Consider the following 26,423-nt stretch of genomic DNA (forward strand, 5'->3'; position numbering starts at 1 on the left):
TCAGAGCCCGCCCCTTGCGCCTTAGTCAGGCGTCCCCTGTCACGTGAGCGAGCGGCGGGCCCAGGTTTGCAAAGGCCGGGCCAGGCCGGGCATGTTGGCGGCGCTGCGCAGGGGGCCGGGCCTGCTGGCGGTCGCGGGGAGACGCTGCTCCGGGGCGCGCCTGCCGGCCGGGCGGCACATGGCCCGGGGCGGGCGGGGGGCCGCCTGCGGAGCGGGGTCCCTGCGGGGGCGGAGCGGGCCCAGCCCCGGGGGCGTCCTGGCCGCCCTGGCGGGTGAGTGCAGTGGGAGTCGGTGGTTGGGGGCTGAGGGGGGTTCGGTTATGGGGGGCTGGGACGGCCGGGGGCTGAGGGGGTCAGTTATTGGGCTTTGCTCGGGGCTGGATGGCACAGGAGCTATTGGGGCCCATGGGGGGGCTGGTGGGTGGGGGCTGGCAGACAGAGGGGGATTATTGGTGGGGGGCTGGTAAGTAAGGGATTATTGGGAGTCAGGGTGGGGAGAGGCGATGCCTGGCCTGTAGGTATAGGAGGGGAGGGCAGAGTAGGAGGGGTGCTGACATGGAACTTGGGCTGGGGGCAGGAAGGTGGGGAAGGGGGCAGGACATGAGATGGAAGTGGCGTGGAGGTGATGGGGCCAGGGCACTCTGGGATATGGGAAACATCCTTGCATGTGGATGCAATGGGGTCTGTTACAAGGAACTGTGGGGTGCAAGTGGCACTGGGTGAGTGACTCCAAGCTGTGGAGCCAAACCTGCTCTTTGAAGGGATTCCCAAGTCCATGCTCCTGCTGGGAACCCTATCCAGCAGCCCTGGGCAGGGAAGGACAAAGCCCTCTTGGCTGTCACCACAGCAGAGATCCAAGTTCATCTAGTCAAATGTTTCTCTTCCCAGCTTTCTCCTTTTTCTCTAAAAATGCTGAGGAAGAGAAGGAGACAAAGGAAGGGGAGGGTGCAAGGACTGAAGACACCATTATATTCCTTTTGAAGAAAGCCAAGGTAACCTCACAAAGCTCTAGATTACTATTAGTTGTATTCGTACAGCCTCAAGAGCTCTCGTCACAGACTAGGACCCCCAACTTGTTACCCACGTAGCTTTTTTATTAAATACACTAACTTAATGAAATTAGCATGCTGGCTTGGTGGAGAATTGCTGGGCACTTCCACTGCAAGAGCCTAACAGGAGGCCTTTTGTGAGATGAACTCAGCACTCTCAGCCTTGCATCCTATTGATGAGCCAGTCCAGACACTTGGAGGCATGGATGGGGGAGGGAGCCCAAGTATCAGCTAGCACTGAGGATCCATAAGGAGATCAGAGATGAACTGCTCTTCCCAAGTCATTGATCAGGGCAGCATCTGGAAGTTCATAGAATCATAGAATCATAGAATATCAGGGTTGGAAGGGACCCCAGAAGGTCATCTAGTCCAACCCCCTGCTCAAAGCAGGACCAAGTCCCAGTTAAATCATCCCAGCCAGGGCTTTGTCAAGCCTGACCTTAAAAACCTCTAAGGAAGGAGATTCTACCACCTCCCTAGGTAACACATTCCAGTGTTTCACCACCCTCTTAGTGAAAAGTTTTTCCTAATATCCAATCTAAACCTCCCCCATTGCAACTTGAGACCATTACTCCTCGTTCTGTCATCTGCTACCATTGAGAACAGTCTAGAGCCATCCTCTTTGAAACCCCCTTTCAGGTAGTTGAAAGCAGCTATCAAATCCCCCCTCATTCTTCTCTTCTGCAGACTAAACAATCCCAGCTCCCTCAGCCTCTCCTCATAAGTCATGTGCTCTAGACCCCTAATCATTTTTGTTGCCCTTCGCTGTACTCTTTCCAATTTATCCACATCCTTCCTGTAGTGTGGGGCCCAAAACTGGACACAGTACTCCAGATGAGGCCTCACCAGTGTCGAATAGAGGGGAACGATCACGTCCCTCGATCTGCTCGCTATGCCCCTACTTATACATCCCAAAATGCCATTGGCCTTCTTGGCAACAAGGGCACACTGCTGACTCATATCCAGCTTCTCGTCCACTGTCACCCCTAGGTCCTTTTCCGCAGAACTGCTGCCGAGCCATTCGGTCCCTAGTCTGTAGCGGTGCATTGGATTCTTCCATCCTAAGTGCAGGACCCTGCATTTATCCTTATTGAACCTCATTAGATTTCTTTTGGCCCAATCCTCCAATTTGTCTAGGTCCTTCTGTATCCTATCCCTCCCCTCCAGCGTATCTACCACTCCTCCCAGTTTAGTATCATCCGCAAATTTGCTGAGAGTGCAATCCACACCATCCTCCAGATCATTTATGAAGATATTGAACAAAACGGGCCCCAGGACCGACCCCTGGGGCACTCCACTTGACACCGGCTGCCAACTAGACATGGAGCCATTGATCACTACCCGTTGAGCCCGACAATCTAGCCAGCTTTCTACCCACCTTATAGTGCATTCATCCAGCCCATACTTCCTTAACTTGCTGACAAGAATGCTGTGGGAGACCGTGTCAAAAGCTTTGCTAAAGTCAAGAAACAATACATCCACTGCTTTCCCTTCATCCACAGAACCAGTAATCTCATCATAAAAGGCGATTAGATTAGTCAGGCATGACCTTCCCTTGGTGAATCCATGCTGACTGTTCCTGATCACTTTCCTCTCCTCTAAGTGCTTCAGGATTGATTCTTTGAGGACCTGCTCCATGATTTTTCCAGGGACTGAGGTGAGGCTGACCGGCCTGTAGTTCCCAGGATCCTCCTTCTTCCCTTTTTTAAAGATGGGCACTACATTAGCCTTTTTCCAGTCATCCGGGACTTCCCCCGTTCGCCACGAGTTTTCAAAGATAATGGCCAAGGGCTCTGCAATCACAGCCGCCAATTCCCTCAGCACTCTCGGATGCAATTCGTCCGGCCCCATGGACTTGTGCACGTCCAGCTTTTCTAAATAGTCCCTAACCACCTCTATCTCTACAGAGGGCTGGCCATCTCTTCCCCATTTTGTGATGCCCAGCACAGCAGTCTGGGAGCTGACCTTGTTAGTGAAAACAGAGGCAAAAAAAGCATTGAGTACATTAGCTTTTTCCACATCCTCTGTCACTAGCTTGCCTCCCTCATTCAGTAAGGGGCCCACACTTTCCTTGGCTTTCTTCTTGTTGCCAACATACCTGAAGAAACCCTTCTTGTTACTCTTGACATCTCTTGCTAGCTGCAGCTCCAGGTGCGATTTGGCCCTCCTGATATCTTTCCTACATGCCCGAGCAATATTTTTATACTCTTCCCTGGTCATATGTCCAACCTTCCACTTCTTGTAAGCTTCTTTTTTATGTTTAAGATCCGCTAGGATTTCACCATTAAGCCAAGCTGGTCGCCTGCCATATTTACTATTCTTTCGACTCATCGGGATGGTTTGTCCCTGTAACCTCAACAGGGATTCCTTGAAATACAGCCAGCTCTCCTGGACTCCCTTCCCTTTCATGTTAGTCCCCCAGGGGATCCTGGCCATCTGTTCCCTGAGGGAGTCAAAGTCTGCTTTCCTGAAGTCCAGGGTCCGTATCCTGCTGCTTACCTTTCTTCCCTGCGTCAGGATCCTGAACTCAACCAACTCATGGTCACTGCCTCCCAGATTCCCATCCACTTTTGCTTCCCCCACTAATTCTACCCGGTTTGTGAGCAGCAGGTCAAGAAAAGCGCTCCCCCTAGTTGGCTCCCCTAGCACTTGCACCAGGAAATTGTCCCCTACGCTTTCCAAAAACTTCCTGGATTGTCTATGCACCGCTGTATTGCTCTCCCAGCAGATATCAGGAAAATTAAAGTCACCCATGAGAATCAGGGCATGCGATCTAGTAGCTTCCGTGAGTTGCCGGAAGAAAGCCTCATCCACCTCATCCCCCTGGTCCGGTGGTCTATAGCAGACTCCCACCATGACATCACTCTTGTTGCACACACTTCTAAACTTAATCCAGAGACACTCAGGTTTTTCCACAGTTTCGTACCGGAGCTCTGAGCAGTCATACTGCTCCCTTACAAACAGTGCTACTCCCCCACCTTTTCTGCCCTGCCTGTCCTTCCTGAACAGTTTATAACCATCCATGACTGTACTCCAGTCATGTGAGTTATCCCACCAAGTCTCTGTTATTCCAATCACGTCATAATTCCTTGACATCACCAGGACCTCCAGTTCTCCCTGCTTGTTTCCAAGGCTTTGTGCATTTGTATATAAGCACTTGAGATAACCTGTTGATCGCCCCTCATTCCCAGTATGAGGCAGGAGCCCTCCCCTCACAGACCTTCCTGCCTGTGCTTCCTCCCGGTATCCCGCTTTCCCACTTACCTCAGGGCTTTGGTCTCCTTCCCCCGGTGAACCTAGTTTAAAGCCCTCCTCACTAGGTTAGCCAGCCTGCTGGCAAAGATGTTCTTCCCTCTCTTCGTAAGATGGAGCCCGTCTCTGCCCAGCACTCCTCCTTCATGGAACACCATCCCATGGTCAAAGAATCCAAAGCCTTCTCTCCGACACCACCTGCGTAGCCATTCGTTGACCTCCACGATTCGACGGTCCCTACCCAGGCCTTTTCCTTCCACGGGGAGGATGGACGAGAACACCACTTGCGCCTCCAACTCCTTTATCCTTCTTCCCAGAGCCACGTAGTCCGCAGTGATCCGCTCAAGGTCATTCTTGGCAGTATCATTGGTGCCCACGTGGAGAAGCAGGAAGGGGTAGCGATCCGAGGGCTTGATGAGTCTCGGCAGTCTCTCCGTCACATCACGAATCTTAGCCCCTGGCAAGCAGCAGACTTCTCGGTTTTCCCGGTCAGGGCGGCAGATAGATGACTCAGTCCCCCGGAGGAGAGAGTCCCCGACCACCACCACCCGCCTTCTCCTCTTGGGAGTGGTGGTCGTGGAACCCCCAACCTCAGGACATCGCATCTCATGCCTCCCAACCAGCGGAGTCTCCTTCTGCTTTCTCCCCCCAGACATATCATCTGGTCCACTCTCCGCATTGGTACCTGTGGAGAGAACATGAAAGCGGTTAGTTACCTGTGTCTGTGTTACTGGAACCCGGACATTCCGCTTACCTCTTCTGGAGGTCACATGTTGCCAAGCTTCTTCACTGGCCTCTTGGCTCCTCTGTGCAACCTGCTCTACATCTTTAGAGCTTTGTGCCCCTAGAAGGCTATCCTGAGTTTGGTCCAGAAAATCCTCAGTCTCTCGTATACAACGCAGGGTCGTTACCTGTTGCTCCAGACCTTCAATCTTTTCTTCCAATATGGAGACCAGCTTGCACTTTGTACAGACAAAGTCGCTTCTGTCCTGTGGAAGAAAGACAAACATGGCACATCCAGTGCAGGTCACAACAGCTGAATCCCCCCCTTCCGTATCACCTACCTACTACGGAGCTTCCTCGGAGACGTTGGCAAGATGTAAGCCTCACTGGGCTCACTGCAGGCGAACTCCCAGGCAAACTCCTGCTGTGAGCTGCTCTGCTGTCCCCGCTGCTCCGCTGCCGCTCAGCTGGTTCGCGAGGCTCTGGCTATTTTTAAACAGCCAGGCTTCCCTGACGCAAACACACAGACACCCTAATGCCCGCCCCCTGCAAGCTAGCAGCCAATCAGACACTCACTCAGGCTCCCTCCCAGCAAACACACGCTCGGATACTTCCTCAGCAAGCAAACACACACACTCGGATACTTACCAGTCCCAGGCAAACTCCTGCTGTGAGCTGCTCTGCTGTCCCCGCTGCTCCGCTGGTTCGCTGCCGCTCATGATGTTCTGTCTCTGCTCCTGTAAGCAGCATTTGCACAGGTGTGTTCACCTGCACAGTGATGCCCTTGCTTGGCTTGCTGATACACTGGGCTCAGCATTCCCACATGCTGGGATCTCTAATCATTGTAGATTTTCCCTTCTTTCCGCTTTAGCTCAGCATCATGAAGGGGGAGCTTGAGGAAGCAGAGTGGATTCTGCACGAAGCCGTCCGACTCTCCCATCAGTTGGACAACAAGAGAGCCATCATCTATACCTATGACCTGGTAATACTCCCAGGAAAGCTATGTGTGAGACGGGGGTCCTCGCAGCTGCTGTGGATGTGGTCTCAGTCTCTCTGTCCCAAGCATGGGCTCAAACCTGTTCTAGCAGCCTCTGAGCTTGATAAATGTATGACTGGGATTGTATGACATGGCTGGCTTGGATTGCAGGGGCCTGGACTCCCTTGCAGTCTTGTGTTTTTACATTCTTGTTACTTCCCTTTCCCTCTGCTGGGCAGTAATTTCAGCAGCTGGTAACACCTGTTTGTTGGGCAGAAGTTGCAGGTAAAAAGAGGGGAAACCGTTTTGTGCAAAGCAAGCCCAAGGTCAGCAGTAGCCTCACATGGGGAATCTTTGGCATCCCTGAGTTCTTTTTCCTGCTTCTCTTCTAGATGGCAAACCTTGCGTTCCTGAGGGGTCAGCTGGACAGCGTGAGTAAAGTCCTATCACTTGAGTCTGTGAAGAGCCCTGTACTGTGTCTGAGATCTTCAGAGGGCTGCCTACAATGTTAAGTATTATGGCCCACAGCTGGGTTATACTAAACCAGTAGTTTTCAAACTTTTGTACTGGTGACCCCTTTCACATAGCAAACCTCTGAGTGTGGACCCCCACCCCAAATTAAAAACACTTTTTTATATATTTAACACCATTATAAATACTGGAGGCAAAGCGGGATTTGGGGTGGAGGTTGACAGCTCACAACTCCCTAAGTAATAACCTCGCGACCCCCGGAGGGGTCCCGACCCCCAGTTTGAGAACCCGTGTACTAAACAATTTCGTTAAGGCCAGTTGCAGGCATAGATTGCCTACCTACCACCAGCTAAACCTGGGCGCTGGCTCTTTAATATACTTTCCCTTTTGTTTCAGGCAGAGAAGCTCTTCAAAGCAGCAATGAGCTTCTTGCTAGCTGGTGACATGAAGCAGGTAAGGGCTTCTCCCCACAGGCTTCCTGCTGGGCATGAGGTCTCCACAGCTGCTGTAGCATTCCTTACACTACCTCTTGCTTGGGGAAGATGTGTCCTTGCTCCATTCCCTACAGCTCCTCCTATGAGGAGCTGCTGGTACTGGAGTGGCAGTGAGCTTCCCTGCCATTTAAGTAGCATCTTCTAGAGGTAGCAGTTCATTTACACCATGTATGGGGCATTATCTTGGCCTGCGTCTGGTCTCTGAGGAAGCAGTGGTTCTGCTGTAAGGGTCAGAGAGAGGAGTGATTGTGGCTACCCTCTCTAATGTGCCTTTGACTTCTCTCCCTCCTGACAGGATGACAATGCCATCGTTGAAATGTCCCTCAAGCTGGCTAGTATCTATGCTGCTCAGAACCAGTGAGTACCAGGGGGAGGCTGGAGTGCAGATTGTTAGCTCCAGGATACCAGTGGTGATTTTGGGGCAGAGGAAGCTCTTCTGATCTGGGGAGGATAAGAGGTCCTATGTTGAGGGTTTGGGGGTATTCTCAACATGGAGACGTCAAAGTCAGTGACTTTCATGAACTTCCTGTGTGTGAGTCACATACGTGGCACCTGTAGCCTACCTGTGTCTCAGCAGCAGGGTAAGACCCAGCTCATCTGCATCATCTTCTTCAGCTAGGTCCTCTGCCACCTTAGATGGAAATAGCTGCAGACAGCTGTAGGGACAAGTCCCATTGATCTTACAGAGAAAACCCACTGAAAGCCTTTGGGCTCAATTTCAGTGTTTACAGATGTAGTTGGTGGCTGGCTGGTTTGACAGCGCGGTAGGAGAGTGCTCTGTCTGTAGGCCAGGGGCAGCAGCAGGGCACACTCCATCCCCTGTGTCTTGGAGGCACTGCCCCTGTAGGCAAGAGGGAGGCTATTTCTCCAGAGCTGTCAGAACCGTGGGCCAGTTTGCTGAGGTGACCAAGAACCAGGCCAACAGAGTGGGAGGTGAGGGAAGGGTCACATCAGGAAGCAACTGACCCCCCTGGTAACAGTAATGTGGCTGTGTCCCAGAAATGCCCAGTGTGTGATGATAGTGAGCTAACGCTGCCCTGGGGGTGTGGGAGGAGTGGCCTTGCTTTGCTGAGCTCTGACCTTCGCCCTTTGTTGTGCAGACACGAGCTGGCTCTCGCTGGCTACGAGTTCTGCATCCTGACCCTGGATGAGAAGATAGCCAAATACAAGGACTTGCCTGAAGATGTCCTCCCAGGTAGGAAGCTCCTGGGCTCTTGCTGTTGTCAGTGAGGCTTTCTTCCTCTCTAGGGACCTTCCTGTGTTGCCATTGGCATCTCTCCTGCCTCTTACAGCCCCTTCCTCCCATTCCCTCACTGGCTTCTCCTTTTGTAGGCTGCATTCAAGCTCTGTGTCCTTCCCTTCCCCACCTCTTTCCCCTACTTACATCTGTCCTCCTCCTTTCCTCTACCACCCTGTCACCTGTGCATTCCTACCCCCACTCTTCAGCCTTCTCCTTCAATCTCCGTGTCTGCTCTGGCTCTGATGCTTCACACTGGCTCTGTGCCCATGGACCCCTTAATCTATTTTACTGCCCAGCTGTCCTGCCATTTGTCACAGCCATACCCACTATCTGTGCCTCACCCTCTGCATTTGCCATTAAGCTAGGTGGAGCAGGGCAGAGATCTTGTCTCAGGAGTGTGCGGGTGTTGCTCTGGCAATATTACTCAATGCTGATCCTTTGACAATGCTTGCACAGGTATTGGTAAAATCCCCTGGGAGGGTGGTGGTGGGGTGTTTGTCTGGTTTCCATTCCTGAGAGAAGAGGGTAGTGCTTTGACCCATCTCTCTTTTCCTGCTCACAGCAGAGGAAAGAGCCAATACGTATCTCCTGCTTGGTCTGTGCCTGGACTCGTACGGTCGCTACCTCCTGGCCAACAAACAGCTGCTTCGGGCCCAAAGAATGTATGAGAGGGCACTTCAGATCTCCAAGGAGGTCCAGGGAGAGACCCATCCCCAGGTGAGCGGGGCCTGATGGCTGAAGTCAAAAGGAGTGCTGTGGGCTCAGAATGGGACTTGCTGGAGCAGCAGCTATGTGCTCATGCCCCTGCATGGGGTCAAGAGTAAACATGTACCAGTGTCAAGGGAGGGGAGGACTGAGCTAGATCTGTCCTGGTCTGCCAGCATTGAACCCTCTGCTACTCTGGGAAACCTATTGCACTGACCCTTCATCTATGGGGAGGTGTTATGAGAGCCCCTCCTTTGTGCTGCTTGGGCACTGGTGTGCCAGAGCAGGCTAAGCTGGATATTCGGCCTTCCATAGCTGTAGGTCAAGACAGGACCCTGTATCTGCATTGCCATTGGTTAAGTTCTAAAAGCAAAAATCCTCCTCCCCCAGCTCTAAGACTTCCTCTCCCTGTCCTGGTGCAGACTGTGGTACTGATGAATGACTTAGCAACTGTGCTGGATGCCCAGGGGCTCTATGATGAGGCATATACACATGGGAAGAGGGCATCTGAATTGGCAAAGCAGACTGAGCACCCTGAGGAGCACATGGTGCTGAATAACCTTGCAGGAATTCTGATGCACAAAGGTAAGTATTGACACCTAGCCAAAGCAGCTTAATCAGGAAAGGTGATTTCTTTGCTTATAACTCTCCTGGCTGCACTAAGGGAGCAAGGCCTGTGATGTGGCAATGAACATGAGACAGGGACTTCAGCACCCTGTAGCACTGCTCTCCTTCGCGTTCCGTAGAATAGCTCTGGCTTGTCTTAGGCAATGTTCTATGCTGCCTTCAAATTTTAACCTGTCAAAGTGAAGATGCCTGTACTGATTGATTGATTGCATTTCACTGGGGGGGGTGGGTGAGAAAGGGAGTTGGTGCCTTGGAGGCAGGTGACTTTAAATTGAGGAGTTGAATTCTTACCCACCACTCCTTGACAGCCACTAATTGCCTCACTACTCCCACCCACCCCACTCTCTATTGGGCATTGGCTATAGTAGTAATTGCCAGAGAACACTGCAGCAGTAATATCCCATGCCTGAGATCTCAAGCTAGGGGTAGCTGTGTTGGGCTGGCTGCAGCTAGTGCTCTATCCCTCGTACAGTTGGTTTCATGGGTTGAAGATTGTGCAACCCTAGAGCAAGATTCATCTCTAACCCTTAAATTCTGGAGCCCAGACATGACCGCTGCCCTGCTGTGCACACACTGGGCGTAGCTCCAACCAGCAAAGCACAAAAAGCCCTTGGTAAAACTACTCCATCTTACTGCTGCAGTGCAGGAGGCAATACTGCTGCCAACCAAGAATGAATCGTGGAGTTCTAGGCTAGCAGGAGTGGAGGGGATTCTCCCCACCCCTTTCGTCCTGAGATCTTGCCTCGGACAGGCTAAGTGAGGTGCTCGTCCTGTTAGTGACAGCTGCTCATGCACAGAAAGCATGATGACAGGGAAGGGAATGAGACAGACATGGCCTTTATTTTTTTTTTTTTAGATGGAGAACAATTCTCTTTCAACCCTGAACTAAACCCCACTCCTCCCTGGTTTGTGCCTGACTGTTCCAAGCAGTACTTTCAGTATAATCACTCAGTAGGAGGTGGGTGTAACATTCACCTAGCCTTCTTTCTCCACTGAATGCAGAAGACTTTCTGCAAGCAAAACAGGTGTACAAAAAAGCCCTGAAACAGGCAGAGCTGAAAGGAGACACTGCATCCAGGCAGCACATCCAGGAGGAACTAGCAGAGTTGGCCAGGAGGAGAAAGCACTCAAACTGAACATATGATGCACAAATGAGGGAGGCTTGAAGTATCTTGGTCTGAATGAACTGCTGAAGGCAAGGTGGTGGATTATACAAAGCAAAGCACAGGAAAGCTGGGACCTGTTTGCTATTTTCAGTGGGAACTAAGATAGCTAATTATAGGTTCGGTACTGAGTAAGTACAAGGGCGGGGGAGAGGAAGGAGGTACTGCTCTTGATGGCTTTGACAAACTCAAAATAAAGCTTTGATTGAATTGGGAGACTGAAGGCTCATTAGTCCATGAACAGAGTGCACATGTGAACACTGAACTGTACTTGAATTACCAGGTTTAAATGTTAGCCTCTGCTTTAATTTGTGGTCACCAGGGGAAGTGGATTCACTTGAAGTAGTGACCAGTGCCTTTTAAATATTACAACAATCATGGGAGCTCCTGCTGAATGCTTCAGCTGCAACTGTAAAACTATCCCTAGGGCTGTCTTACTTTCCCTTTGCCCTGCTAGTGCAGCACTAGGGCCTGGCCCCACCATGCAGAGATCTTTACATAGAAGGAAAGAGGGCAGAGGATGGTAGTAAAAAGCAGTTTCATTTAGCTTTTAAGGGAGAAGGGACAGAATTAATACAGGCCTAATTAATACTGCTTTTTTTTTTTTTTCTTCCAGTGGCAGGGAAGCACTTGACAGCTAGACTGCTGGGAGAGGCTACTGTAGAGAAGGATTATCAAGAGGGTAGGGTACAAACCCTGGGATTCTTAAGTCAAGCAGCTACTGCTATAGAAGGGGGTAAAAGGGCCTCCCCAACATCAGAACTGTGCAAAGGGGACCCTTTCCCCACTGGGGGGGGGGATTCTGGAACCCATATGGCATCCCCCTTCTCCTAGCCAGCTGCAGGAACAAATTCAAGCAAGGGCTGAGGAACAGAAATATGCAGTGGCTTTCCTGAATCTAAACATTTTCTCCTACCCTACTCCCACTGAAAGGATTAAAAAAAACAAAACCAGAAAGTTGTAGAACAAACATGCACCCTGTCACCATTGCATTGTTCACAGGGCTTCTCTGTTAGAGCATTTTCTCTTGCCTGTGTACAGTGTAAGGGCAGCGGGAGAGAGACTGGCAGAGGCTTGCACAATAGGACCCAGTCACAGTTGGTCTTGAGGTTCTGTGAATCATGTTTAGGATTGTCATTCACTTAGTCTGGTTCAGTTCCTCTGTATAAAATCAAAATAAGAGCCCTTTTGAAAGACTTAGCACCTTTCAAAAATGGAAACTGAAATCTGCCATCTGTAGTGGAGAACAGATCTGTGTCTCCTCTAGTCTAGACCACAGTAAGTATCCACAAATTCACCCTTTGTGAGGGAAAGGGTGTCTGGAAATCAGATCTCCTTTGCCCATGGTACGCTTACTAAGCCAGACCCAATTAACTGCTTGTTAAAGATTTTCCTTCCAGAGTGTAAATTTCAGGTTACAAAACTCAATTATTGGCTGTTGCTAAACACCTGAAGATTCTTGCTGCACAAGGAAGTTGTTCTGCTCAAAAACAATGACAGGAGTGCATCCCCAACCTAGAGCTGGAGCACTGTACTTAGTACTGATATGCAGATGGTGGGTGGAACACAAATAGCTTTTGAACAGTTTATAGCAAGCCTACCAAGGAGGGAAGCATAAAATATTGTTATAGCAATCCCAAAGACAGTTAAAGTAATTCTGCCTACCGAAGTAGCGTCAGACAAGTGGAGCTAGCTTTGGGGTTTTCAATAAGTAGAGTGGGCAAGAGGTTTGTTTACCATCATATTCAAAAGCACACCTAGATGAGGTGTGCACACCTGAACATTGTTACTGTTCAGATTACTTACATGAGTGTTAGGCAGCAGATCAGTTAATCTTCAGTGCATTCAGCTTGTCCTCTCTAGATGGTGTAGCTTGGCCTCTTAGCAGGCCTGCATGAACTCTTAGGCCAGTTTAGTGAATAGTAGGGCTAGGGGCCTGATTTCCAAGCTTAGGCTTCTATTACTTCAAGTACAGGTTTGTCTCCCAAATGAATTGGGAAGGGAAGAAAACACACAACAATTAGACTCAGGTGGGTGCACAGAGAATGAAGGACTAAATAGCCTATGCATTTTATACCACATTCACTGTAGTACAAGCATGCAGTTGCCAGATGCATGTTTTTGGCTACATGGACTTCTACTTCCTAGAATTCTAATCTATTCTAGTGTTGTAATCTGAGATTACTTGAATTTCAGTGCCCTAGGAGGGTGCTTCAGCTATTTCTGTAGAGTGTTGTGTCTGTCATTCTCATCAACACAGATTGATGCTGCAAAACAACAGGGACACAGAAAGAGGAAATGGAGAACTGATCCCCTTTATTGATTGGTCTGAATCCAGGAGTCATTGTCTACTGAAGACATTTTGTGGAAAAAAAAATTGAATTTTTGCATGATGCATGGGTTTTTTCAAGTCTTAAATGTTTTCATAGCAGAATAACTTAACATACCAAGATGAAAACATTGTGAAAATGCTCATCAGAAATCAACAGTTACAAATTTGTAGTAAACTACTTTTGTAAACAATGATTTACAGACACCTTCCTGTTTGAAACAGACCAGGTGTAATTCCATATTCAAAGGCTACTGGAATTTTTTAAAATAATGCTTAGGCTCTGGGTGTTATCAAAAATTAAATCTTAGGGAACAACCCTAAAAAAATTGCTTTACAATAAGAAAAACTAAATTAGATGTGCAAATGCCACTCTTATCCTATGCCTGTGAGGGTTATTCCTCAAAGGAGGGGCTGACTGACTACCCTTATTTAGTTAGGATACCTTGGAGCAGCAGTAAAGAGAACATACAGATTTCCCTCCTTTATGTAAATTAGGCTAAAGAACAGATGTTCATACAGTACAATTAACTACAGGCTTTGCAGGTACAAGCCTCTATTTCAAATATACTACGGTTTTTGTTACACTGAGGACAAGAGAAAAGAACTACTTTGGAATGGCACTCCGTTTTTCACTTTCCCAAATTTAAATTCACAACATGGGGAGACCAACTTATAGAAGTGTGTCCTTGAAGATGAGTTAAGAAAATAAAGGAAAGTTAAAATCAGGGGATAGGGATTCCAAACACAGTTCACTTTACACCCGACATGCTTCAGGGTTTTCACATTTTCAGGCAGACTAAAGATTTTAACACTTCCAACCAATTTTAACTCTGCAGGGTACAGCATTTAAAGACAGCAGCAAAGCAAATCTGCAATGCTTACAGCTCATCAAGTTTCCAAGACAGTTTGCAAACAAGCAGAGAGGAGTCTAAAATCTCTTGTTGCTTTCTCTTTCCTAAGGTTGGGACAACCTGGGGCTCTCTTCAATAAAGAACAACACACTTTTAAAAGATTTACAGCATAAGGGGTTCTGTACCTCTTCCCATTTGTTGACTACAGGCAAAGGGCATCACAGACCTATAAAATACAGCACTCGAAGTTACAGCTAAAACAAATTTTTATACCTTCCAGACATAAGGAATTGCAAATACAGGTCTAAAATTAAACCTTTTTCAGTAGGCTGAAAGATCATGATAAGTTTGACACCCTCTTCCTGAGACAAATGCTGAATATGGTCTCGTTTCCAATTGCTGAAGGGACACATGCTGCTTAAATGTTTCATTTAATATTTGACTTTGCCACCCACACATTCAATAGTTTTCTTCCCATATCAATACTCGTCTCCTTGTACCCCAGAGCATTTAAACTCATGGTCCTGGGGACAGTGCAACCATATAAAAGTGAAACGTGGCAAACAGATTTCAACTGACACAGTGGCTGCACTAATCAGATGCATGTGTACATGTCCTACATGTATATTACTACAGTAGAGGCCTCTAATTCCAGCAGGCACTGACAGATGAATGATTAAAAAGACCCTCTTCTAGTACCATAAGTTTTTTTTTTTTTTTTTTTTTTTTTTTTTAAAGAGAGTCTCTATCAAGTAAAGTTTAGGGGTTGGTTCAATATAAAAAATTAGGTTTACATGCAAATCATTTTTCTTACTGGACTAGGTTTTAAAATGCATGTTAAAAGACATTTCAAAATTAGAATGAAGCAAGCAATAATCATAGTATCTTTTTCAAAATGGCTGTCAGAGCCCAGAAAGTTGATTCTTATGTTCCTTGATTACAAAGCTCAGAAGTAGCTTTATTTTATTTTTTTTTTAAACTAGAGCAGTGGATATATTTTTCTTGATGGACCCAACAACCCACCCAGAGCCTTTGTTCAGTTAAGCAATCTGCTGTGATTTATATGGATATATATGGTAGTAAAATTTGTTTAAAATAGTAGCCTTTTTCAGCTGCATACAATGCAGAAACAGAAAACATTAAAAATAGTCTTTTGGGGCATAGTTAAATTACCAGTGTGCATAACAGTGAGGTATGACTCCAGAAGCTGCTTGGTTGTTTTTTTTTTTGTTTTGTTATTTTTTTTAAACTGAACCATAACATACCCATGCAATAATATTTCTGCAGTGTTGCTAAATAAAACTGACTGCACTGAAAATTTACAATGTGGCAGAAATTTAAAAATCAAAGAAATATATCTTACCCCAGCAGACCTGACTATGTTAATGTACAGAATTTGTTAAGAGGTCAATCTTAAAAATCAACATTTTCACAAGAGCTTGAACACCACTGTGTCTAGGGAAAAATTAGATTGAAGCACACCACCAGTAAGAGGTGGCATTGCATTAACGGGCAATGATGCTGTGTTGGTTGGGAGAGTAAGATATGAAGAGTACTCTACACTTGAGAAAATGCTTTAAAAAAAATTACAAAATGACCCCCAAGGTTTATGCAATGATTTGAATGTAAGTACACCAGAGACTATAGCAAGGGGAAAACCACTGCAAAAAGGGCTCTCTATTTACAGAAGAATGATTTAAAGACATTATGGTTTTCTTTACAAATAAACGTAGAACAGGAATAGTCCACTTTTTAAAAAGTCTTTACATATTTATCTTTAGTACGTCAACCCTCGATCATCCTCCTCCTACACGTGATCTGTACAGATGGAATCTTTTCGATTTACTCTTCAAATAGCTCCCCATCATTTCTTCATGTGTGGCCTTTGCTCTCTTGGGAAGTCCCTTTGGGCATAAGTCAAAAATAGAGTTTTTTCGACCTACAAATAAAAAAACCTCTGCATAGTTCAGTCATCACTGTCAGACAGAGTCTCGTATTGTGCTGAAAGCAGTGGTGCAGGCTCTCGCTCCCATATCCTGTTCTGTTGGTGAGTGGCTGCTTGGCTCATGGATGGTGGGGCACACGCAATGGACGTTGGTGGTGTACTGCTAAGCATCCGCATTGTCAAGGGGTTGTAAGGAAACTGAGTTGATCCTAAGTAAAAAAAAGTTTAACTCAAATAAGACAGGCATCACTCCAACCAGATCTTCAAGACTTAACTTGGTTTTCACTACATGAATAGACACGTGACAGATCAGAGGTCAACACTGGTGTTTTCCACCAAGATTCCAGAATCTAATAATTTTAACACCAGACCCCTGAGAAAGGGAAAGTTAAATTTACTCCCTAAAATTCCCATTAGTTTATAACAGCCAAGATCACATGCAGTTTGTTTACAAGGAGGCCAACTCTGGATTACCATCATCTTAGTTTACATGTGCAGCTTTAACTCAGAACATTGCAGGAAACAAAACAAGTCATTCACCACATTTCTTTGGCATATGAACTTCATAGTATTGGTTTTATAGTACACTGGGTTTCAGTTTCAGGGATTAGAGTGATCCTTCTCTTCAAGCTCTGTGGATCAAAAATCTCCCAAAAACACTGGGTGCCTCTCACTGTACAGTGAAGAGTTGGTTGCAAGGATCAGATTGATTCAAAAAGATCCCTGTTTAATGAATCTGGATACTGTGATGATTTGGTCCATACACTTAAAATGGGTCTTTCCACATCTAACCTTACCATACGATTCCAATTCTAGTTCTGTTTTTAGTAGTATTTCTGGCAACATTTCTCACCTGTTGAAGAAGGCCTGTCTTCCCAGGCCCACACTGGAGTCTGCCTGTGGTAATCTCCTTCTGAATGTACAGATGAGACAGAGGAAGGTCTCTCAGTTCCTAAGTATCCCTGCCCAGGAATAGGAGATTTAGACTTCCTACTATTAGACTTGCCAATTAATTTCTGCTTGCCAACTCCCCCTCCTGAAAATGGAAGTCACAGTAAATAGATTATTACAAAAATACAATTTAGACTCAATAATAAATTTATAACCAAACTGCCATATAGCAAGCTAAGTTGTATAAAGAGATTAATTACAGCAAATCAAATCTGGATTTCTTCACTTGGAGAGTTATCTTTAACCCTCTGGTGGTAGCAGCCTATAGCTTCTGTTTGCTGTTCATGCACCATTACTAAGAAATCCCCAGAGCCCTGCGTGGATACAAAAATTTATATCCATGGATATAAAAAGGTATCTGCAGAGCTGCAGGTCTCTACCAGGAACCGCAGCAACAAAAGCAGCAGTATATCAGGCTGCTGCCCCCAGAAGCCAACTCCCCATGCCGGCAAGCCTCTGGCGTGGCTGTACTGCCCCCAGCCCTGCCTGCTGAGGTGATCACCAGGCTCACTGGCAGCTGTCCCTGGTCAAACTAGTGTGTGCAAGTGGCTCACATGCTCCCAGACAGGTTATGCAGACTGCTGCATGGAACGGACTCCTGTCTGGGAGTGTGCAAGCCGCTTGCACGCAATAGCGCAACCAGGGACAGCTGCCAGTGAGCCTGGTGCTCGTCTCAGGGGGCGGGGCTGGTACAGCCATGCCAGAGGAGTTGCCAGCACAGGGCGCTGACTCCTGGAACTGGTGGCCCGACATGCTGCTGCTGTTGCTGTTACGGGTCCTGATAGAGACCTGCAGCTCTGTGGATACCCATTTATATCTGCGGATATAAAGTTTGTATCTGCACAGGGCTCTAGAAATCCCCACTCCTATCACCAAAGGGTTAATTCTTCAGTGGAGAGGCCATATAATGCATTTCCTTTGTTTTGAAGAGACAGGTTACTTTCACCTAATGCTAGCTACAGTTACCATGCATTAGTCAGCCATTTTGCAAAGGTTTGTGTACACTCTTTAGAGGTGCTGTTCCAGGTAGGCATCTTTCTTTACCACAATGCTATGAAGGTGCACCACCCCACCCATTCCATCCTTGCCTATCATAGTCCCCAGGTTTTCATTAAAGGAAACACTGGCTAAGACTCTGGAGTACCAGCACTGCTTCTTTGAACGGGAGGGGACATGGCTGAAGAATGAGGCACCTGTCCCCAACCCAAGGGGTGAACATGTCACCTCCATAGCACTGTCAGGGAGCATGGATTCTCAGTTTTCATGATTTCAAGCTCTCTTAACTACTTCAATTACATCCCAAATTACTACCCATCTCAAGGCCTTGCAATTCTGAGGAGCTGTAAGACGATTTCTCACCTGAATTGGGTGATGGATTAGCTTCCTCTCTACGGGCCTCGCTATTAGCTGAGACTGCAGGGTTGGAACTACCAGGTGCTATCCCCATAGGCTGGGACATTACAACTCCATGATCCTCCCCTTTGTCATCAAAGTTGCCCATCAGTGCCTTCCTAATAATGTCTTCCAGACCCAGATTACTGGCAGGATCTGCAAAGGAATGACCCCTAGAACTGACTGCACCTGGGAGAAGAAGAAATTGTGAGGGGAAGGATGGGAGGGGAGGACAAAATACACCTCAAAAGAATTATAACAAAGTAACAAGGGAGAAGATTTTAAAGGGATAGAGGAAGAAGAAAAAAAAACAAAAAACAAAGGTGAGCAGTTTATGCAAAGCTTCATGCACCAAGCAGCTCACAATGGCTACAATTTAGACATGCCAGCACCAAAATTAAAGAGCCATGTTAATTATGTCAGACTCCCATTTGGACGAGGACAAGATACTTACATGTGTATTAAAAACTAAGAGCCAAGGCAGTTAATCAAAACCGACAATCATTAAAATATGTGGGTCATAAAAGGAGGAGACCCAGAAAACGGGATTTCTCTCATGATGAAACATACAAATTCTATGTTGCAAGTTAAATACTAATTACAGAACACTGGGCAAAAACTGATCTTCACAACCTCTCCCCCATCATCAAAGGAAATCAATATTTTAAAGATAGGGAAACGGAGGTAGAGTGGTAATGTGACTTGCCCAAAGTCAGAGAGGGAGTTTGTGGCACAGCTTGGATTACTACTTCTGATTGCCTCTAGAAGTGACAAGTTATGAACTACACAGTTATTAGGCAGGCGACTGGAAGTGTTTAATAGTTACTAATGAACGAGGAGTACTTTAGGACAATTTCTTGCTTGATGTGAAGTTACCCAGAGAACTTAATGTAAATACAGCAAATACTTTAATAGCAGCTCAGTTTTTTCCTTCTATTTAAAAAGTTTATGATAAATCAGAAAATAAATTTAGCTATGAACTGTTTTAGTAGAGAACTCTGTTGCAAGTGTTCACAATTTTGATTAAATGAGACGCTAAGGAAAAGATATTTGCATGATTATGACATCAGTGCAAGAAAATTACAAGCCAAACTATAGTACAAATTAAATTTCTCCCTTAAGTTGCACTTTAGACATGCATTCAAATTTCCTTTTATATGCATTTTGCTTTTCCTTAATCTACTGAAACAGGAATTTCCACATTTAGGGCTCTACTGGCTTATTTCTGCATTCGCACACCTCTCCCCTTCTTATTTCAGAGTTTCCGCCTATTAAAAAGTATTACATTCGGCAAATTCTGTTACAAGATATGTTTCAGGAAGATTTACCTGAGGTAGTGACTGCTGGCAAATTAAATATTTCAGTTCCTGGCTGAGCAGTTGCTGCAATTAAAACACATTAAAGTTCGTTTTATATTACTGGTAAGCACTACACACGTACTGATGTGTATGTGTATTTGAAGAGTCTTCTCTCATTAATCTTCAACTTTATCTGCTTTCACTTCAACTTTGGGTTTTAGTGCTGTGAATGTGCACCATAGGTTGCTCAGTAAAGTAAAACTATGTGTAGAGGTTAATCTTTTATGTTGGTCCATAAACACAACCTCAGACAATCTGTCTGTTAGCTTTCCCTTAAAAATACTCTTTCAGACCTTTGAAAGTTTTCCTGGTCTCAAAGGTCTTTAAAAATGCCCCACGCCCCCCCCCTTTTTTTTTTTAAGCTGCTGTGTTTATTTCCCTGGCTGAATACACATTTTGGTGAATGTATCATATGAATTTTGATACCACATATGTATTTACTTATGACCATTTAGAACTACTTTGGAATGGCTGGAAAAAATTAATTCAAATTATTGAATTTATAACACAAACATTATGTAATATCTTTACTAATCTGAGATTGCAGATTGACCTGATACTGACATATAGCAAACAGATAATCAGCTAATGACAGTGGTGGATAGTATATTTGTGTTCTAAAAGTCTAGATGAAAGTTTAGCTGAAATGTATTAGTACAGCAAAGCAGGATCTATCACACATGCCCAGCTGGGACTATTAAAAGACAATGATAATGTTTACCACACTTATTTTAAACATTCCTGGTACTTACAATGTTCTCACAGAAAGAGACAACATGGGCTTAACATGGGTCTAACACACATAATGCCAGCATCACTGACCCTACTATGTAAATAAGAGATTTTTGTGAATTTGGGTGTCCTTGCCTTTACATCAGTTTTAAGAAAAGCAACATTTATAAGACATTCCAGAACAACGAGGAAGATTTCTGTGAAACAGAAATTATTGTCTTGCTCACTGCAACATATTCCACTTTTAGAAAACAGATGTGCTCTAATCATGAGCATTAAAGGGTTAGGAGCCAAATTAAATTCTCTTTACAGCTAACTGCACTCCCCATTTTGCTGGAATACGTTTATTCAGGGAAGTACAACATGGTGCTAGTAGCATGTTTCACCATGTTGATATCCGTTTCCTAAACTATATACAACTTGTTTGTGATTTAGGAGGTTGTCGTACTGACACCCATAATTACAAGAGCAAACAACAAAAAGGAGTCTTTGAAGCCCTCTGGCAGCATGACACATCTTCAGTAGAATACATGTAAGGAAGCTTATGTTTACATATCGTACACATCAAATGGAAAACCCAATAAATCATACACTGATAAGAGTGCAGGTTTTTGCCCAATGTTTTGTGGCTCCAAAATAAAATGCTTGCCCTTAGTTTACAGAATATGTTTTCCTCTCTCAAACCAAATATTAACCTTGTAATTGTAAAATAAACTCCTATATACATAAATACAAGAGCAAAATATATATATGGCAAAACTCCAAGTGTTTGGTAGTAATTTTTTTTAAACATAACATTAAATAAAATAAAAAGTATTTGAAACAGGACTGGGTTAGGCTCTGCATTATTGCCATCCAAGAATACCCTACGTTAGAAAAGGCAATGAGAAAGTGAAGTCCCACTTACCCATGTCAGAGTCACCTCCACCAGAGGAGTTCAACTTACGAAATATCTCTTGTTTCTTGGACTTCACCATTGGAGAGGTGTTTTCAAGCTTGGTGAAAAATGAAGGCAGGTAACTTATACTCCCCGGAGAGCGAGAGTCAGTCCTGCTGAGACCAACATGTGTTAAAGATGCACTACACATCAACATGCATTGCTTTAAAAACCTTCCCATCACTTCTAAACTCTGGCATGAGTTTACACCAGGGGCTCAAATTCAACATATTTTATAACCCCCCATAAGTAATTTTATGCAAAACAGATCTATACACTCAACTATTGTCTCCATTACCTTAGGGACACCCAAACTTTGCCCAAGTGAGTGCCAGACTGATGACTTGCCAAGAGCATAATCACTACCACCATCTCAATGCATTTGATTGGTATATCTTAAAGCAATTGACAATGGAGGTAAGTATCAATATTTCTATTATACAGAGAATCTGAAGCATAAAGTGGTTAAGTGACACGCACAAGGTCAGTGCCAGAGTCAGGAACAGAACCCAGGGCTCCTGACTCTTAGTCCTGTGCCTTAGCCACTCAATCATGTTGCCTCTGAAAGTTAAGAGGAGATTCAGTTTTCATCACTCTGGGGCCTAAACCAGTTGATTCTTTTAAAACACATTAGTTGCAATGAGAAACTCAAAGATTGTATTTTGAGAGGTGGTTGCACATATGGAGTCTTTCACCCATGCCTCTCCAAGTGCTTTACATATAGTGAATTTCATCATCTCTGGGAAGTAGATAGGTACACACCATCTATAAAAAGGGTAGACAGAGAGTGGCTAAGTGATTTGCCCACAGTAGCAGAATCAGAAACAGAATTTATGAGTCTTGACTCCTACTACACTGCTCTTGCCATTAGACAATACTGAGATTAAAGCTGCTGCTGACCACTCAGAGATACAAGTTGATATAGCAAGTTCAGTTTTTAGACATACCTCTGTTCGGCAGGCTCAGTTCTTTGGGAAAGCAATATAATATTGTCTTGTTTCTCATGTACAACTGGGACCTGAGGCGGTGAGATTGGCTCATAGGGTTCTGAAGAGACATGACTTCTCTCTGGGGACTTCCCAGGTCTAAATTTTCAATACAAAAAAGAGGTACTCTTCACATGTGTAACAAGCACAGTTAAAAACAAACTCCAGTAATCAATGATCAAGACTATATTGCTAATATATCATTTAAGTCTATGGTATCCCTTGGTATAAAAGATATTACAGAAACAAGACTTCAGACTATCCACATAAATTATTAATTTCTATGAGCTCTACGTGTTTAAGTCTCTTTCTTCCCTCAAAGCTTGGAGCTCAAGTGCAGATAAATCTAGTATAAATGTGGAGATGGCTATAATCTACAATGCAGCACCAGTCAGTGTTTATCATTTTCCTTACTACACTGTTAGAAAGTTACGCCATATATTCCTTCTGTTTGTTGAAGAAAGTAGACCAAAAATTTAAGTTGCCTTTGGACAGCTAAGAAAGGTTGAAGGATAAACCTACTTCAAATCAATTAAGCCTAATCCACCGTTAATTTTTATTGGCTACTTATACAGGCATTGGTTGAATTTACAGTTAAACCAAAAAAGCCACCACTTCACCTTGCTCTGGATTTGTCAGAGAGATTTTCAGGAGACACTCTGGCACTTGGCCGTTGATGGTGAACAGACTGTGACTGTGACTCGGGACTGTAGCGGTTTGAAGCCTTTGCCCGAGTAGGGGTAGGAGCTGAAGCAGGAGCAGAGTTCTGGAATGTACTAGTCGGAGGTTGCAGGGGTGGCTGTGAGGCTGCTTGGTTTCTAGCAAAGTCTTGTGTAATAATTTGCTGGTTGGGGGCAAAAAACAAAAACAAAAAGTGGTCAAAAATTTGGCCTACATTCTCTCATTGTAGGACCAAATGCAACTAGCATCACACACACCAAACATGAGACAATCTGAACTTCAGTCATGTGATATATGTAACATGTCAGTTTCACTACCAATACCATAACCTATTACAACTCTCAAATAAAATGTAGCGTTTCAATGTTTTGAAAATATAAAATAATCCCAAAGTTACTTGCAAAATTAACCTACACAGATATGGTCAGCAAGTGTGATCAGACGATGGGTCCTAGGTACATGTCCGATCCCTTCTGCCTGAGAGGAAGGCAGTGGAGGCTGCTGTGGAGAAGGAGATTCCTGTTGTGTCCTATATCGGTGAACTGGACCTTCATACTGCCTGTTGGCATCACCTAGTTTCCCCCCCCCAAAAAAAAAAGCATATCACTCTAAAGACATTTCTGAAGTTTAAGCTTTGAGAGTTTTTTGAATATTTAAAAGGAGATATATGAAACATTTCTGCATGAAATTTTAAGTAGCTTGTCTAATACAGCTTTCTTTCCTTAGTATTTAGACCAGTGGGATGCATCCACACACACACACACTCTCTCTCTCTCTCTCTCTCTCTGACCCTGAGGATACCACATGGGCAGTAGCTGTGTGCTGATTGGGCCGCAAGTGGCCCGCGGGTCAAGAACCACTGATTTAGACCCTTTGATTCAAACAGGCAACAGAAAGTTAAGTACAAGTCTACAACAGCATTGCATCCATATTTTTGGACTGATTTAATTTCACTGTACTTTGACAGCAAACTGAACTGAAGTAACTTGCTTCTGAACTGAAGTAACCTCAGTCTCTTTCACCAAAATGTAAGTATTTGCACCAACAACCAATACAGTGATATTTTAATTATTTTTTATAACAGAGCATTTTTTCAGTTAATTCTAAATCAGAGCATATTACAATTAAAAGAAGTACAGTTGAGTACCAGTCCAAGTACTTGTACTTGAGTACCACTGCAGTGGTTTACAATCTTTTTTCATTTGCAGACCCGTAAAAAATTTCAAATGGAGGTGCAGACCTCTCTGGAAATCTTACACATAGTCTGCGGACCCCCAGGGGTCCATGTACCACAGCTTGAAAACCACTGTTCTATGGTAATGACAACCTTTCACGGATCCCTAAGACATAGCCTGCAGACCTCCAGGGGTTCGCAGACTAGAGACTGAAAAACCCAGGTCTAGAAATCAGGAATTCTCAAATTCGAATTCTGGCTCCACCTCAGATTAGTTGTAGGGTCTGATCAAGTCAGCCTTTTTACCTCATTTTCTCCACATGCAAAATGCGAATAATGCACCCAACCTCCTAGGTGTAGTGAGGTATAACTGATGAATTCTAAGTATCATTGCAGTTTCAATACATTTAATCAAATTTCCCCACTTTTCACAGATCACAATTAAGTATATGCTCTAGAAAAGCTTCTGAAGATTCAAGAGCGTTTTTAGTTGCAACTTAAAGGCTGCTAATGTACTTTATATATGTAAGTGTATGAGTTCATAGCAACTGTTCAAAAGAGAATATATATTTAAGATACTTGGACATAATTTTTTTTTATCTACAAAGAAACTGACTTACTTTCTGCCTGGCTTGGTTTGGGTGCCTCTTGTTGATAGGGTTGTAGTTTTTCTTGGGGAGGTACAGGTGAATTTGCAGGGCTAATCACCTCAATGGCATCTCCAGGTGCTTCATATCGGTGGGAAGATACTATGAGTTCAAACAGCAGAGATGTTTTTAAATAAAATGCAGATTTGTGGAAGTGTGAATCCTTAATATTAAGAGTTAATATTAAGAGCCAATAAATCTTGCTAAAAATTGTAATGTACGAAATCTATTTTATTTTCATGACTGGGACAAATCTATTAGAGCATTTAAATAAGCATTTCCTCCTCATTTTCAAAATGCATTTGCTGCTACAAACAGAAAGCTATTATTTTTAGGAAGTATCTTGTGATCTATAGTGTGGTTAGTTTTGTTTTTCTGTGATTCAAGATAGCTATTCCCTTTTACATCTAAGACTTCCATAAGCATAAACACTGAATGTTCACTATACAGGTGATCGTGAGTTTTCCACTGAGCATCACAAAATTCTTAGGAAAAACTGTGTTTGGCTGTAAAGTGCTATGCACAGCTAACAGCACTGTATAAATGAGTATTGTTTTATTTCACGTCAAGCAGCTGTCAATTATATAAAAGGGAAGACAGTGCAGGGCCTGCACTGCATTAGTAGCAACAGGATAAAACAAATCCATTCAGATGTGCCATCTCCTTTATGGTCAATGTAGTAAGTCAAATGAAAAGAGCACGAGGGAATAGTAATTAAGAGTGAAGACACGTACAACTGCTAGAAGAATCTGAACTCTGTGAGCCCCGATCCCGTGCATCCTTGTCTGAAGCAATCTGCCGAGTGATGATCACATCTATGAAGTTAGCAGCAGTAATGGTGGTCTTCCCACGAGTCCTTAACTCTTCCTCATACCGGGATTTAGGAGGAGGCCCTTTGTCTTTACCAGCCTCTGAATAAACTACCGATGAAGACGGACCCTGGGACTTGCCACTGGAAAAAGCTGCTGATGTGTATGGGCACTGAACAGACCTCTTTTCCACTTCCAGTGTTTTCTGCTCCATCTGTTGCTGCTGTTCACTAACCACCGTTGACCTGCGCCCCATGTTCTCTTCTATTCTGGTTCCTTCATGCTTATGCTCTTTTGCTTTGACAACTTCCATCTGAGGAGCAGAGGCTGCAGCATCCACCAATGCAGCTAGGGCATCAGCAGCAGTGTTGTAACGGGAAGCAGGCAACCCTGGAGTTATGGAGGGGGCTCCAGGTGTGAGCTGCCTGTTAGCAAATATCAAAAATCACTTGCATTAGATCAGACAACAGCAATTCAAAGATTTCAGCTGGCTCTTCCAGGCTTCCTACAAAGTACAGCTTTTGTGATGCTAACACCTTTCCCTTAAGTCATTTCCCATAGGCCAAAGACCTAGCAGATGGTGGTACTTTTGATCTCCACTATTTTTCATGCAAAGTAAATACGTTCAGTAACGAGCTTAATCCCGGAACGTATTTCTTTGTAACGGGAGTTTAAGAAACGTACATGATGCGTAGCTGAGCGGCAGGATCCAGAGGGGTAATTACACTCGTCCCATTGGTTCCTTGGAAAATACTGGGTCTTTGCTGCAGCATGTTCTCTTGGGTTCTAACAGAAGGAGACGGTGAGCGAACGTATCCATGACTGCCAGGTCTGCCAGGCTGCTCTGTGCCTTAAGGGTGTGGAGAAAGTTAGTTGGGGGGGGGGGGAAATATACAGCCTGTTATAACGTGTAATAAGTGTGTATATAA

The 26,423-nt window shown here is 44.9% G+C and overlaps 2 protein-coding genes across 19 annotated transcripts in view; one reads left to right on the top strand and one right to left on the bottom strand.

Moving 5' to 3' along the window:
* The first annotated feature begins 58 nt into the window (after nt 1-58).
* On the top strand, nt 59-23,445 carry TTC19 (tetratricopeptide repeat domain 19). 5 transcript variants are annotated; one of them, XM_038376291.2, is made up of 11 exons: nt 59-272; nt 888-991; nt 5,895-6,005; nt 6,392-6,430; nt 6,867-6,923; nt 7,260-7,321; nt 8,065-8,159; nt 8,770-8,921; nt 9,332-9,494; nt 10,393-11,381; nt 21,501-23,445. In XM_038376291.2, the coding sequence occupies exons 1-10, from the start codon at nt 92-94 to the stop codon at nt 10,530-10,532; spliced, it is 1,104 nt and encodes a 367-aa protein (XP_038232219.1). In that variant the 5' UTR covers nt 59-91; the 3' UTR covers nt 10,533-11,381; nt 21,501-23,445. The 5 variants fall into 5 exon arrangements, with proteins under 5 accessions (XP_038232219.1, XP_043355449.1, XP_043355451.1 ...); XM_043499514.1 differs by having other exon boundaries at nt 64-272; nt 8,767-8,921; XM_043499515.1 differs by having other exon boundaries at nt 69-272; nt 8,767-8,921; nt 10,539-11,381.
* NCOR1 (nuclear receptor corepressor 1) overlaps nt 12,997-26,423 on the bottom strand; it is a 114,232-nt gene continuing 100,805 nt past the window's right edge. For 7 of the 14 annotated variants that reach the window (XM_043499491.1, XM_038376280.2, XM_043499492.1 and 4 more), the window contains 11 exons: nt 26,179-26,344; nt 25,420-25,919; nt 24,659-24,787; nt 23,279-23,436; nt 22,804-23,027; nt 22,145-22,282; nt 21,168-21,313; nt 19,499-19,552; nt 18,138-18,359; nt 16,681-16,863; nt 12,997-16,036 (listed from right to left, as the gene is read on the bottom strand). In XM_043499491.1, the coding sequence (XP_043355426.1) occupies nt 15,849-16,036; nt 16,681-16,863; nt 18,138-18,359; nt 19,499-19,552; nt 21,168-21,313; nt 22,145-22,282; nt 22,804-23,027; nt 23,279-23,436; nt 24,659-24,787; nt 25,420-25,919; nt 26,179-26,344 (2,108 nt within the window). In that variant the 3' untranslated portion in view covers nt 12,997-15,848. The remainder of the gene's footprint in view (nt 16,037-16,680; nt 16,864-18,137; nt 18,360-19,498; nt 19,553-21,167; nt 21,314-22,144; nt 22,283-22,803; nt 23,028-23,278; nt 23,437-24,658; nt 24,788-25,419; nt 25,920-26,178; nt 26,345-26,423) is intronic. The other 7 variants (XM_043499493.1, XM_038376281.2, XM_043499501.1 and 4 more) reach the window with 3 other exon arrangements.

This window comes from Dermochelys coriacea, chromosome 17 (genome assembly GCF_009764565.3).
Source record: "Dermochelys coriacea isolate rDerCor1 chromosome 17, rDerCor1.pri.v4, whole genome shotgun sequence".
NCBI classification, from domain to species: domain Eukaryota; kingdom Metazoa; phylum Chordata; order Testudines; family Dermochelyidae; genus Dermochelys; species Dermochelys coriacea.